The sequence below is a fragment of the Camponotus floridanus genome, unplaced genomic scaffold (assembly GCF_003227725.1).
Source record: "Camponotus floridanus strain SB8 unplaced genomic scaffold, Cflo_v7.5 scaffold102, whole genome shotgun sequence".
NCBI lineage: Eukaryota > Metazoa > Arthropoda > Insecta > Hymenoptera > Formicidae > Camponotus > Camponotus floridanus.
The window spans coordinates 175,279-192,147 of record NW_020229218.1 but is presented as its reverse complement, the minus strand read 5'-3'; the positions used below and the strand labels follow the sequence as shown (position 1 = coordinate 192,147).

The following is a 16,869-nucleotide window of genomic DNA, read 5'->3' as shown; positions in this document are numbered from 1 at the left end:
CAATATGCGCGCTCCCGCCGTCTTCTCGCGTCGCGAACGGAGCGATAATGATTTTCCCACTCGCGGAAGCCGATCTTCTTGCGTCTCCTTGTAAAGGAGATTACGCGAGTCCCTTGGACTGTGTAAATCAAATTTCTGCAGAAACCTCTTTCAAATTTCTCATTACATTAGCCCGCAATTACGTGCTGATACGATCCTTTGGTGTAAATTTAATTATCCGTGTGAAATAACTGCACGCTCCGGGATTTTTCTCTAATTAAAATCGTATATATATTTATAATCAAACGCGTATTTAAAAAAGAGAGATCTGTATAATATTATTAAAGAGCTATATACATGTGATTATCACAATTTTGTTTAAATGAGGCATCTTTGAAAATTGATAATAATTTTTCTTCTTTCTACGCCGAATCTATTTTATTTCATTGCAGGTTATTTGATGTCTGATAATTCATACATTTCGAACATGTAGATAACGCGATTTTGTCATTTACACCTGAGAATATATATACATATTTGATGGCCATTTAATTTTTAACATTTTTATCATTTATTTGCTAATCACATCTATTTCTATTTCATCGAGCTTATTGTAAGCAATTTTTATATTGAAAAGTGCGATATACGAGCATATATAACATATATATTTATATGTGATGTAACACAATATATCTTCAATTATATTTATTATACTAATAATTTTCAATGATTGAAATACTTCTCGTACATATTCATGATAATCTAATTTAAATTCTATTTTACCCATGATAATCTAGTTTAAAGTTTAAATATATGAATTTATTTGTTTATATCAATTATTTTCGGGAAATATATTTTTAAAAAATATATTGATATGTATCAGTATTTTTAGCTAAATAAGTGTACACACAAAGCGAATTATAGTGGCAAATAATCATACCTTTGGTAAAAAATAAAATTTTTCACAAACTTCAGAAAGCTGTGTCAGCAAATTACGCGGTATAAGCGAGATAGGACGCGTTTTAATTAATTATTGACTCACTTAATCAGTTAAACGTGATTCCAAGTATTATATAATGTGAGAATAGCATTTATTCAAAATTATATATTTTAGATTCACATACTGTATACGATATCGCATATATGCATTATTAAATATATAAATATTTATTGATAGGTAAGTAAACATAATTGATCAAAAATTAGCGTGCATTTTAGAATTAAATTGTGATTTCTTATCCGAAGAATCTGAACACGCTATTTTAGTAAGACGTCATTCGGAAGATGTCCGGAAGACTCAATTTACTCTACTCGTGTGCTGCGCTTTAACACTTATATATATATATTCTGCTCTTTTCATTCTAAATATATCAATTGTCAGGAAGTTTGACATGCTTGAAGAAATTTGAGCAGAACATGTCGTTTTGAAAAACAAAAGATTTCAGCTGTTAATCATCTGTCGCGCTCATCAAATATATATATACACATTACCGGATATACCCGGTACTTGTTATCTTGCAGACACGATTTGGATCTCGCAGATTTGCCTATGTCGCGACACATGTATACTCGACAAACATGTTTGCATCATGAGATGTAAGATGAGAGATGTTGTTTTTTCTAGAAGGCATTACCGAATATTTTATATCCGTCATTTTGCAGATAAATCTTCACGGAGCTTATCATTATCCATAAATATTGCATTTTAGGAAGAGAGTCGTTACGTTATTTTTTTAGCAATTTTTTTAGCAATATGTATTATTGATTCAATCTCGAAATAAATACCGTATTTCTCCGTTAAATGATACCTTGCATTGCGTAGATTTTATCGAATGGAGTAATGCCAAGATGATGCCGTAAATATATAGGAGGAATATTCCATCTCTCTCTAAGAAATTTTAATGTAGGACGCCATACATATCATCTCATATTAATTAAAACTTGGCCTAAAATATTGCTTTTTAAAATCGTGTCGATCAGAAATCAGATATTCTGCAAAAAAAAAATTTCGATTCGATACTTATGCAATTTCGTTGATTCACGTACTATTATATCGACCATAAAAATCATGATAGCAATTTTTCTCTAATGGATCTTTGAGAGGATCCACGATGTTATATCAAACATGTGATACGATATCACCCACGGTTTATTGCACGCTTCGTTTGAAAATCACGACATATCTGCAAAAAAATTCCAGGCCAATAAAGTTTTATCACGTTATCTCTAATACCGAATGATCGTTCAGATAAGAACTAAATAAGCTCGCGAAATTAAAACGTTAATCTTATACTTCAGACACTCTTGTTGCAGAAATTTGTTTGGAATGCAAAAGAAAAAAAAATTGACGCAGTCTTGAAAGGGATGCTGACGCACGTCATCGATCGCGCGAGTGAAAAGTTTCCACCGCAAGTCGGCACATACGAAGGAACTACCATTGACACGTGTACACACATGCATGTGCACAGACGTGTAAAGGTCACGTTCATTGTACTTGCGGAACACGCTAATTTAGAGCCCAACTTGCCACGCGCCTGATCTCAGGACAAAGTTCATTGCTAAGGTCATTTCCCTAAATACTTGCGTCACGCGTATACATATGCATACATATACACATGCATACATATACACATACATACATATATATAATAATCTCGTCCGTTTAAAGCGATACCGATACTTCTTGCTGCATCAGAGACATGATTACAGTGTATAACTATATCGCACTTTGGCGAAGAAATTCCGGTCAGCTATATTTTTTCGTAAAAAGTACGAATTTTGAAAATGTAATGGAAAAGAGATATATCGTTTCTTCCCTTTTTCATACTTCAAATTTTTTTTTCTTCATTAATATATACATATATTTAATTTCAATAACTTTTATAAAATAAAAAATAAATTTATACAACAATTACCATTTTTTTGTTGTTTTCAAGATAATGTAACCGTTTTCAAGATAATGTAACCACGAATACACGCATGAAAAAAATGGCACATCGATTAACGATCTATTTTTGGGGAGAAGTATTTTTCTATGTATATTTCGGTGACACGATGGTTTGCATCTATGTCAAGCCAAAATATGAATCGCACGCTTGTAATTTGGGCCAAGTCTTAAATAACGTAACGTTAGCTAAAATGTTTCAAGCTATAAATCGTAAAACGTTATTATAAAGAAACGATATTATTTTGATGAATTTGAAGTATTATATGCTAAATTCCATTTTACATATATAAAATAATATAATTAAATGAATTCGTAAAAATAAAAAGTGATTCAGAAATTTAAATATAAATTTGATATAAAGTCTAAGATACATATGCATACGGGCAAAATGAAGAGACAGCAGTTTTATTATGTAAAAATTATTCATTAATTCGTCGAGAAAATTTACGAAAATGACTGTTACGTATATGTGAGACGACTATTTTTGTTCCCGTAGTAAACGAGGTGACTCGCCGTCAACGAATCACATGAAGTCTCGTTACGTTTCTTCTCAACGCGTCTGATACCTAAGATATTCCGGTTAGCTATCGAAGTTTATATTCGTCACATCTTGGACACATGATTCTCTGATGAATGACCGATGTCGAATATTTAAAATGAGTGTATGCTTTAAATATCAAATCTTGGAGACTTCATTTTTACAACAAAAATTTATTCGCATTAAAAAAGTTATATCTTATTTCTCCATATAAATAATTTGTTTTCAATTTAATTTTAAAAGTTTTTTTAAAGAATGAAAAATTACGTGATTAAACCAAGATTTTATATTTTTTAATATATATGTATATATTTTCTATACTGCGCACGTTTAATTTCCAACAAACAACAATTTTGTTGTGAACTTTTGTCTATTTTTATCAATGATCAAAACAATTTCATAGTAAATACGGCCAACAATTGAGCTAAATAGAAAAATATAAAAATAACAAAAACTCCAATAAATAAAATATACAACTAATAAATTTTTCGTATATAGTATTATATGTTTTGTGCTTTCATGACAAAAATTATATTCACTAAGCATTCAAATATTGCTATAAACAAATGTTAAAAAATTCCAGCGAAATATTTATTATTTATATTTGACGCATTATATAATAAGTTGTAATTTCATGCTGTGCGAGATGCTACAATGTAATCTTTAATCCTAAAAAACTAATCCTACGTCATTTTGTAATTTACTTCCGCAAACAATAATTAGTGAGACACGATAATTGAGATATAAAATTTTATGCAATTATATGCCTTTAACGTAATCGTTTATGCACGAGTGGCGTAATACTCGATCTCTAGCTTTGATAAAATCTACATAAAAAACGAAAATGACAAATTTGCATTAAATTCGCAATTCAATTTTTAAACGTTTCGTTTGAATTTTCGCATATTTATCCGCTTTAAATTGCGAACGAATTCTTATCTGTGCGATGAAAATCGACGCGACATATTTACAGAGACAGACGATGAAAGGTGAATCGCTGAAAAAATATTTCCAATCGCCAGCAAATTTTACATTGTACGAAGTTGAATCGATGTTGAAAACTTTAATATTGATATCGTGCAAGAAAAAATTGTCTTAAGCACAGTTTGTTGTCACATTTAAAGGCTAATGGCGGAAATATTGTCAGCTGACCACTAAAAATAAGCGTAACCTTGTCACTTATCGCGAAAGACGACGTAGTAAAAAAAAAAGAGGGGACATATCACGTAATTTTCTGAATTTTTGGGCAGAGGCGAGTAGCGAGTTGAGGTTGGATTTCGTTTGGCTGGTTCACTGACTATGAGACACTTACCTTGGACACGGGGGCAATTTCGTCGTGTCCGCGTTATCCGCGATAGCAGAGCTTTGAAGAACGATGAGGCACGTGAGAAGCGCAGCGTTCAGCAGAAGACGATACCTCAAAACAGAACATGTCGAGACCATGGCCATTTTTTTCGTTCTCGGTTCCTCTCTTGTTTCGTACGCGTGTCCGCGTGTACGATCCGTTTATCTCTTTTTCCCTCTCTTTCTTTCTCTTTTACTGTCGTGTCTGATCGAATATCGCGAAACCCCTAGGTTTACGTTACACAAGCACGAGCGGAAAAAGCACGCGCGCGCATATCACTTTATCCCTTGAGGCTCTACGAGAAAATCTACGCGAAATTAACACGAAAGTGAGCAATAACGCGTAAGGCCAGATCTTCACGACGTTTTACTTTTTTTTCTGCCTTCTATCGAATCAAAAAGCTGTCTCTTATAGTTTACGAACGTATCTTATAAATGTTCCTCTCTTTCTCTCGTTTTTTTCCTTCTCTCTCCTTTTTCACTCTTGATCTAGCGATTCCGTGATCCTTTGTCTCACCCGTTTTGTATCTGAACTTTTCGATTCTTTTTATCTTAGGCCCAGTTCGATTTCTTGCTTTTTTTTAAGCGAGGGATACGAGAGTGGATAGCGCGCAGATGATCCTTACGCGAATGATCCTTACTTTTTCGTGATCAATTTCGGATGCGGGTCCACGAACTTTCGCAGCCGACGCGGCGGTTTCAGCTCCAACAGCGAGGCCGCATCTCCCCTGTAACACAAAACGCGAAAATAGATATTAGGATAAAGAATCTCTCAGAGAGTTTGCAACTTTTTCTGTCAAAAAAAAATCAAAATACTGCACTTTCTATCTGTTAATTACATGTCAATAAAACTAGCACATAAAATATAATATTCCCTCGGAATAATATTCCCTCGGAAATATAATATTAATATAATAATAATATTCCCTCGGAAATATAATATTAATATAAATATAATATTCCCTCGGAATATTTTATTTTAATTTTATATAAACGCTTTTTATAAACGCTTTATATAAACGCTTTTTTTATAGACACGTTCGTGAAAACAAGATTGTACAATTACACAGTATCACTTTTAAGAAATCATAATGCAAATAACAAATATTGCTGTTTCTTTAGTCTAGATAACTTGTTTCACAGAAACGTAATTATCTGCTAAAAATATGTATAATATCCGTGCGAATAAATCGATCGCTATAGTCTCATTAGCTAATTACACTCAACGTGATGCTTGAATTATGCGGAGTGAATTGCGTCTGCGTATAATTTGTGTGTAACAGTAAAATAATTAGGTATGTATATCGTCATCGCGTCGATCAAAGTGATAGATATGTCACCGCAATGACAAATGATCCTGCGGATAGATATCGCGATAGATCATTCGCGGATAATCGAACGAATTTATAAAAGAGAGATAATGTGGATAATCACGTAAACGCGACCTCGTTAATGAATAAAAATTATAGGATGAATTTAATATCACTTTATGTCGGATTGCGATAATATTTTTCCACGTGAGCAAAATCGGCCTCGAGACCTTGAATAAATTCGAAACAATTCGCGACAACGCGTTATATCGATTGAAAATATTTAGATTACGAATTAATATATATCACATGTCGCAATTAATTACCTTTGACGCTTTCTGCCTCAGACATTTGCACGTGGATAAATATAAGTTTCTAATGGCATTGTTTGGAAATAAAATTTAAAACAATTGATTCGTTTAACACAAATATGTTAGAATCAATATATCATCTCAATGAATCACCTGAGAAAATAATTATGCGATGATGCGATTCGAGTCATTTTTTCCAAGAGTTGGAAAAAATTGATTTAAAAATTAAATTCGAGAAAATTACTTATTACATTCAATTTAAGTTGTTTAATTTCCTCGAGACCTTAAAACACTTGGTTACTGTTGCACTTAATTCTTCAATCTGACAGTAGATACTCTGTAATAGACACTTATGATAAAATCTTTGATGGTCGAAGTTAAAGCAAGTAAGATTGCGCGCAATGCTAGATCATGATAAGCGAGAAATTCCTTACGTAGGATATAAAAGATGCGTTTTATTTCCAACACGACATACATCGCGCGTATTAAAATCGTGTATTCATATCAGCGACGTGCTCCATTAAGTTTGTCAATACCGGTCACCAAATTGATACCACTCGTGCCTATTTCCGTCCCTATAAATGACACCGGCTACATTTAGCCACGGAGTAATCGTGAATGCGATACATGTCACCTGCCTCTTCTCCGAGCGATTCATGGGGAGACAAATTCAAGAGACAAATAAAGACTTATCTTTAAGGCGACAATATTATCGGCTGATTAATTTTATAACATTACCATAATTCAATAATATATTACTTATTTCGCAGTTTCATGCAAAATCCAATGTCCAATTTAAAATTTAAAAATGAAATACATATATATGTGTGTGCATGTGTATCTGTGTACATGTGCAAGATATCGAATCATTGTTTACAAAATTCTAAATTAATATAATTTTTAGAATTAATACAATATATACAGTCGTGAATATTTTTATGCAGTATTTACATATATTTAATAATGTGTGTTTTAAAAAATTAACGATACACTAGACGTAAGACGCTGGTTATGGTTTCGAGGCACAAAGCAATACAATACCCATGAGTAATTATTTAATTATATGTTGGGACTCGATGGAACAAAATCACGAATTAATAGTACGTTTCATTAGTCTGATGGCGGTCTTCTAATGCTACACAATAACATAGAATCTACCGTGATTACAAGAAAATTTTACTTGATTGGAGTAAAATGACAACTCAGTATCTACAGCTGAAGTAATTGCACATGTTTGATTCGCTTCGAGATTTAACTTATTCATTCGAAGATCTTAAAGACGATAAAAATATAACAGATTAATGCTTATAGTTAATATTAAAATTGGAATCGTCTCTCGTCCCGACGTGCATCTCATCTGTACTTACGGGATACACGCAAGCCGACCTTCGCGTGTCTTTCCAATCTCTCGGCAAAAGAGTCGCACCTCTACGTCAGAGGATTTCCTTTGGATGCACAGAAATAATATCGCCCGTTCCTGATCGAGCGCCAAATCCCTCAAGAGTGTAGAATCCCGATTTAATTGTAATGCGCTGGACGAAGATGTCAGATGGGCGGATGGACGTAAAAAAGGAATTGGGAGGACGGAGATGCAGATAGAGGAAAGAAAGGACGAGAGGGAAAGGGAGGGATTTGGATCGACAGCGCGCTACAGCCTCCTGGCCGAGAAAATCCGACGATTCCTCCTCCTCTGTTCCTCGGCAATGCACGGTGCGACGTGCGGCGTGCGACTGATTCGCGCGTTTCACGCGAGTCGCCTTTTAAACGGCGTTACGTCACGTCGCAGCTGAGACGAGCCTCTGACAACGCGCCCGCTCATTCGCCGCGAACGGGACACACACCCCGCGGCGAATCTAAACTTCAAACGCGTCATCGAGCGCGGTGCGTCTCGCCGAGAAAAAGATCCGGATCTAGGAAAGAGGCGGCGGCTGCTGCGGCCACCGCTGATGCAGCGAATGCCTCGTTTAACCTCGGCCTGCCCGCGTTTCGGAGAACGAAAACGGATCCGTTGCGTGCAGACGGTCAAGCGACAATGACCGAGGCTTAAAAGCGTCCATTAAATATATCGCATACGCGTGAAATATTTCAGAGAAATTCTCCTCTTCGTGAGAAATCAAAATTTAAAACCCGTTGGAAAAAATGTCGCATGCCGAATTACACGTGATGGGAAAATGTAAAATGTGATTTCGTCTAAAATACCTGCACGTGTGGAATCTTATTTATAATATTAAATATAACTCAAATGATATATGTATAAATTTTTAAAGAGAAACTAAATAACAATTGTCGACATTTGTAATTAAATTTTTGTAATATGCTCATGCATATAAGTTTAAATAGTTTCTCATATTCCAGGTAATAAAAACTATACAAGGATTAAAATTTTCCCGTCATGAAAATATCAAACGTAAAAGAAAAAACTACAAACGCGCGTAAATCTTAACCTTTTTCTGACGTTGCCGCTGAATTCGCAATTTCTCCACAGTGCCTGTGACGTCGATTGCTGGCGTAAATAGTGAAAGTATCATGGAAAGGTACGAAATTGTTATAGAACTTTGTACAATTGGTGGGGAAGCAAGCGTTGAGGTTAAAAATAATCAAAAGATTATACGTCCTCTATTTTGCTAGTAAAATTACTGCAGCAATTTGTTTAAAGATCGGCACAAAATATACTGCTAAATTTGCGAAAAAACCACAACAAAATGATCATTCGCAAAGTAAAAAGTAGGCCGTACGATACGGTTCATTGATACTGAGCGAAAATTATTCCTCAAGGTTACATAAGCTGAACCAAAGAATTATATGTCAATAGATATAATATATGATATATATAAAATGTGAATGTACATATTATTTCACCTCTCTGAAGCTGGTAAGATCAAGTCGGCAGGACTAAAGCGGAACCATTGGAATATTTAGTATTCATTTTGTATTAATTTGTAACAAAAGATTATCTCTTGTCATTTTGAAGAAAATCGTGAAGCTGCTAACTTAATATTCAACTGACAGGACCAAAACAAAACGATATGAAAAGAACTGAATTTGTATGTATGTATATAGTACATGTATTAATTTTCATTAATTTGCTAAACATAATTTTGTATTTTTCGATACTTGAAAAGAATCAAATTTCGACATAAATTATATTTTCTTATATAAATTCTTATTACAAATTATTACATCTTATTGTATTTTATTGTAAAAATATATTATTATATGTATTTTAATATAAATTTAACTGAATCAAAATTTGCTCAATTTATAATAAAATAATTACAAAAATAAGAATGCCCATTAATTAGATAATGTTATTCTTAATCGAGTCGAAAAATTCTATATTAATTGTTTCAGTTACAGTTATTGATGCAGTACAATAATTAATATAGTTCTCTAGTTTATAATTCCCTTTAATTACTATACAGTAAATAAAAGGAATTATAAACTAGAGAACACATACTAATTAATATTTACCAGAGAGTATTTTAGAAATTTTAAAATACAACAAAAAATATAAGAATAATTTGTAATAAAATTTTATAGCATATATAATTTGTATCGATATCTAAAATTATTTTTAACATTGCCTAATTTGTATATTATTAATATATTGTCAATTCATTGAGAAATAAACCTATTTTTATTTTCTTTTAATTATATCATGAATATTCATCTTTTATGATTTTGATTTTGTCCGTCTGGTTCTACTCGGATAGATTCTTTCATTTCGAAATTTGAAAATCATAAAATTATCATATGTCAATAATAATTAGCATCTTCATTCAATATCACATGTTTTTATCAATATCAATAATTCATAATAACAATTTTTCTGTTTTTCACATATTATTTCTCCATAACAATAATTAGTGACAGGAATCAAGACAATCAAATATATGACAAGAAATATACATTCTTAAAGATTGTTACGCAATTGGTATGTTATATAATCTTTTTTACAATACTTTGAATCATCACATGAGCTTTCAACTCACGTTCGTAACGAATGAATAGTTGCTAGTTGTATTATTCTGAACAGTACACGTATACATACACATGTTCAATGTTCTTCTCTTAATTGTTCGTCTTTCAACTGAAATTATCCGAGGAATAAAAAATAAGAAGAATATAAGCATATGAATGTTATGCGTCTACGAAATATAAAGTGTATCTTTCGTTTTAAAAAAAATATCACACAATGTACAATGATTAGATTATATTTCATCTATTTTTATACCATATTCCCGAGACCCCCCCTTTAGATAGACGCTTATCTGACTTAATTTTGATAAACTGTTGTCAATAATCGCGAATATTATACCCCCTGCATTAATCTTATCGTTTGTACAGTATGCTCGAAATTGGTACATCATTTTTTATTAGCAATTATTTTTTTGTTACCATATATGTATATTTATATTTTCGGAAAACTAAAAACATCTCACAAAAAAAAAAACAAATTTAAATTGTTTTTAGCGCTCAAGTTTTATTACGGTTAATTATAATTAAACAAGCTATATATTTACTTTAGGACTTTGTAGCAACTTGATTTCAGTGATTGCAACATGCAACATTACTTTTACGTTGCGTCACATATTGGAAACTGTGGACTAATGTAATAAATTGATAAACACAGTTTTAATAATATAAACATGCAATTAATTAATTATCATAAATGATTACTTTTGTCATGTACTTCACACATTAACACACATTAATACACATTATTAAATTATAATTTTATTCATCTTAGTTTTATATTTGAAATTTTTATAAGAACTCATTATATGATAAGACTAATCAATACGAAAAAGTTAAACGTATAATGAAATATAATTAAACTTATTCAGCATTTTACCAAGTTAAAAAAACGCTTCTCTTTAAATTTTTTAAATGAGATAACGATAACATTAACAATTAATCATTGCATCTTTTTTATCATTGAAAGGATGTGTTATTATTTATATATTATTTTCACGCACACACAACCGTGCAAGTATTTAGAGATTAATTAATCGTTGTCGCGCGTTGTCTTTCTGTAACAAATTTACCCGTTTGCTGAAAGATGTTTTTTATTAAGGGTTTAACTCATTGTAGTCGGCAATCGGAATCTGTTATTCGTGGAAAAACTTGGTTTATTAACACGCATATTCTTAACCAATTAACAGACTTAACCTCGGTTCAACTGTCCGCTCAGCGAAGTCTACAAAAGATTAATTGCTGTGAGTATAAACTTTCTTTTAACACTTTCCCTCGATGCTCTTGTGAGATTAGATTTGTCGAGCGCAAACGGATGCCGCAATATCTCTGCACGGGGTATTCTATTTTAATGGATTCGCGCGAATGTAAAAATTAAATTGATTCTTGGTATAAACTATGATTTTCCTGTTTCTTTTACTATATATATAAAATAGTTTCGCAGAAATTATTTCAAACTTTATAATTAATATCTTTACATATTGTCATGTACAATCTATAATAATATGTCGAATTAAGAAATTGATATTTATATATTTATTTGTATGTTGATTAATATATTAGAAAAAATGTAAATTATAAATCTTAATAAAAAATGTAATATCAATATTAATATTATTTGTAATTTCAAATATCTAAATAATAGTTGCAAATAACTGTCTCTAAATTTATTCTTGTAATTTAATAATAATTTCATTATTATTATTAATGTTCCATCGATTATTAACAACAGATAAATATTATAAGGTGGGCTTCTCACGAGATGTACGAGAGAATCGCAATTATCATTCTGTACAAGATACTACATTGATAACGCGCCTCTTAATCTTATCGTTGACTAATTGCCAAATGACTAATGTTACACATGAAGCGCCGCGAATAAAACATTTATAAAGCGTTAAAGATCGAATATTGAAAGTGCATAATTTGCATTTTAACGCTAACGACATTGAAAGAGATCGGACGCGATACGATAATCATAATTTTTTATAATATTACTAATACAAAACACAAACTTTACAAGCCGTTACATAATAATTTATACTTCAATGCCATGAACGAGCAATTTAGAAGGAAAAAAAATTTCGAACAATACGATTTACGAATATAAATGTAACGTGAAGGATTATTTGAATCACTATAATTTTAATTCCAAATACTTGCAATGTTCGTTAAATCAGTTTATTTAATTTTTTAATTTTTATTTAGCGTTCATTTAATTTTCTTCCGTTTTATTCAAGGAGGTAACTCACGCGGTAGGAGACGGAAGATCCGAGCAAGCAAAGGTAATGCGAAAGATTGCGTTACGGCGCCTTCGCACTTACAATTAATCGTGACACGCCGCGGTCGAGCGACCATCGTTTTAGCGACAATCATTCTATTGGCTATTTTTAGCCGGAAATAGGTCGGTGTGCAGAGGGTTGGTGGCAATAAGAGGCCATGCTGAATAGTTTCTATCGACGGGTGCTGTCGCGAGTCACGAGGCTCGAATCACCGTTGCTCGCATCTTCATGGCTGCCTTTTCATCGTCTTGTCTCTCCTTCTCTTTCTCTCTTTCTGAGTTTCACGATTAGATCCATCTATCTACGTTGATATTAATATTTATCTTTGTATTAATGTACTTTACTTTATATATTAGTATATTTTACCTGCTAGAAAAAAAGAAAGAAAAACATCGTAAAAAGATGACGATGATAAGTTGATGAAACTTCCGAATCGTATCAACCTGTCGCCGTAATCACTGCAAACTATGTTTTTCTAGTGATTCAAGATAAATAACGACAAATGTCGCCGACAAATGAAAATTGTCAGGTCTTATCTGCGAAAAAAATCACTAATCTGTTGTGATAAGCTCTCGGTATCAAAAATAGTTTTAAATTTAGACATATCATTGAGAAAAATTCAGACATGTAATAGGTGTGATATCTCGGAGAGAATTTTTAATTGACATATTCGTCAATTAATATAGATTGATTATTAGCAATAATTATTAATAATGATAAAACAATGACTACGAATGATGAATGTTCCCATGTATGATGAATTTATTTGAGTATAATGAAACTGAAATTGTCGATGTTTACGCTCGTAACAACAGTCGTGTATTTATCTCCTTCCGGGAAACCCTCTCCCCTTTCATTTAAAGTTTTGCTCGTTCATTAATTTTCCAATTCTCTTCTTTGATAAGTTTCTATCGTTATCTAGTTCTTTTTTGCATAGAATGCGTGCGGTAAAAATTCTAAATTTTGAATCATGATTTTTAAGTTTTCGAAAAACTTTGCAATTTTCTTCGTATTAATCAATTATAAATACAATAATTAAATTATTAACTGTATAATATTAATTATAATTATGAATTAAAATTAATTTAATACATTAGCGTACTCATGATTATTTGCTATATAACTTTTAACTCTCAAAAAAATGAGTTCTTTACATTAATACAAATTCAAATTACTTTTATCTTGTAAAAAATTGCAGGCATAACTTGGACTTGTATCACGCATGAGCTTACGTAAAATTCCTGACTTTTTCCTCGTGACATATCTAAAAGACATATTTTCACGCGAAGATATGGGAAAAAGCCAACGAGAATCTTTTTGATTGAAACAAGTTTGGATTTTGCATCTTCGAAAGAGTGCGATTAATGATAATAAATTAATCATACGATCTTGATTTGAACGAGAGTAATCAATCAAATTTGCAACTGCATTTCTAGAAGGCTTGTTTGATGAATTTCGAAAATATATCGGGGAATAAATAATTATAAAGAAATTATATTTCGATTAACTCGCGATTAATTTATATAGAGCACGACCTTATGAAAATGGATTTAATCGTGCCCGAAGCGATCGACACATGCTTCAGTTATAAACGAACTTAATCCGCAAAAACGAGTTAATTGGCCACGGCAACGACTATTAATAATTATCGATAGGAACAGGTGACGAGTAGAACAGACGGCGTCAGCGAATTAATTATCGCAGGCGGCGCGATGGCACTGTCATTCATTAGGTAATTCAGGAATGTGCTATTCGAAACAATAATAAGTACGCACCTGCGCGACTGTGTGCAAAAGATCGCACATACGCGCGTATAAAGAATGCACATGCGCTTCGTCTGAGATCGCGTGTTCTCTACGTGATGACGCAAGTTTTTCACGTACAATTGGAAGCGTGCGCTGAAAACACTAGAAAATTGATGAATATTCGTAAAGTGTCGGCGAATAACGAGCGAACAGGCACGTGTGTGCTATTAGTAGGGTTACGAATAATGATGCGGTTTATTGAAATTTTCCGATCTATCGCGCGTGCCAAATATTTCCCATCTGTATTGCAAAGTTGAAATTATAAAATTATGACAATATTATCAATTACATCAGAATTATTATACTATTATTATAAAATAATATAATATAAAGAATCTAAAAAATTATACTTTTTTTTACATGAACAAAATAACCACACACATGCGAAAAATATCAATAAATGTATTTTTGCGTGTACATATATTTTGCGCCATTAATTCAAATATATTATCATATATATAATATATGTATTTGAATATATATTCATATATTCAAATATATTTAAATCTGCATTTTTCAACGCACGTGTTCGTATTCATCAGCAAAACGTGTTCGTATTCATCAGCAAAACAACGTGCATTAATAATTATGAATACACCTAAATCATGTAGAAACGCGGAATACATGCATATTGGATTCAATGGAAAATGACAGGAGTTATAAATACATCCGCGTTTGGCAGGAGAGAAGGAGGAGTGTAAGATCTCATGAACGATGGTCGAGTTAATCGCTACAAACCGAGAATCCGTTTGTTCAACACATCGTCGAGTGTACGCTGAGCTGTCGTCCGAACAAACATCGAAGAAGTATGCACACAGGAAGGGGGAGGGCAAATGCAATTGTACTTACGCAATGCGCGACTGATTATGTGAACCGTTTTGCTGACGAAACGCGCTCGAAAACGGGTAAGATTAGTATATCGCAATCATCAAATCGAATGTGAATTTGATTTGAGTAATTAATCTCTTGTAGATATCGATGAAAGAGAAATAATCTCTAATATTCATAAATGACAGTCGCTTCTTATCCAACGCGTCACATCAATATGAAAACTAAATTCGCGTTTTTCTTGTCTCTGATAGCGAATGTCAGAGTATGTCGCGATATTCTATTATGTAATATACAGTTACATTTTCTTCTTTGCGAGCTAGGGACGATATAAATTTTGAAGTAAGTAGAGACATTGCATGTTGATACAATTATAATGAAACATTATATTAAACATTGAAAATATATAAAAATTTACTAAAAAATTTTATTAAGTAAATTTATATATTAAATAAATATATATTGTTTCGCATGCGCCTTGTCTTTTAGAGTTAGCTAGATAAAATGAATAATGTGCATTATTAAGTAAAATGCATACTAACTCAACATATTAGGAAAATAAAACTAGTGCAATATTACAGAATTTATGCATGTGTTAAATATATATGCTATGTGAAGTAGTATAAATAAAAATTATTGTAAAAATATTTACACGTCATATTAAATAGCGCGATTTTTTTGTATATACTTTTACTCTCACATGATTCATGGGATTTCATTGATGGAAAGCATTTGTCAACTCATTCATGGAAAGAAGCGGTACTGCCATCTTCTGAGCCATCTTATGAGTTTGCAACGGAAGAATTTCTACATCGATAAGAAACTATTGCACTATGTTGTCGATAATATAGACATAGTTCTTCAGTCGGTAAAAAAATGCATAAATTATTATCGATCGTAACATGACAATTTGATCTTATAATTTTGCAAATATATGCACGTAAATAAAAAATGAGGGAAAAAATGTAAAAAAATTTTGCGATTTAAAAATTCGCTTTAAAGAAAAATGGTTCGTTTAATTTTTTTAAGGAAAAGTAAGAAAATTTATAAATTTTATGAATTTTTTACACATTTATAAAATTTTCTTCTTTAATCATAAATCTTGTTTATCATTAATTGAAAATTATGCAGAATGGTCTCTGCATATATCAATTTTTCGTTGTTATGATAATAGCATTTCGACAGATTACGAAATCTTTCCGAGAAAATCACGCGGTGCGCGTGATGGATCTTTGTGTATTGGCACGTATGCGAATTCTGGATGAACACGAGCTCCGAATAAGCGTATCATTCGAGACGGGCAGTATATCAGTTGTGTATCTATCTATCATAGATTGTTGTATCTATCTATCATAGATATAACAGTCAAGTTGACAAAAATATTCTATCAAACTTTTACAAAAAAATTTGCAAGGATACAGGTTTTTACATAAAATATACTTCGAAAGCTGTACACTATAGCAAACAGAGCAATTGAATAAACGTTTATCTTATCGGTTCACATGATTATTTTTTACATGCAAAAAGACAGGAAGTACGCTTATTGTTAG

General features: G+C 32.0%; 1 protein-coding gene across 6 annotated transcripts in view; it reads right to left on the bottom strand.

The window, feature by feature from the left end:
• Nucleotides 1-16,869, bottom strand: part of LOC105259343 (trehalase) — a 40,435-nt gene that overhangs the window by 9,702 nt on the left and 13,864 nt on the right. For 3 of the 6 annotated variants that reach the window (XM_025410576.1, XM_025410579.1, XM_011271239.3), the window contains exon 2: nucleotides 4,777-5,536. In XM_025410576.1, the coding sequence (XP_025266361.1) occupies nucleotides 4,777-4,913 (137 nt within the window). In that variant the 5' untranslated portion in view covers nucleotides 4,914-5,536. Of the gene's footprint in view, nucleotides 1-4,776; nucleotides 5,537-7,796; nucleotides 7,879-16,869 lie in introns of those variants that run through there. The other 3 variants (XM_011271244.3, XM_011271232.3, XM_025410569.1) reach the window with 2 other exon arrangements.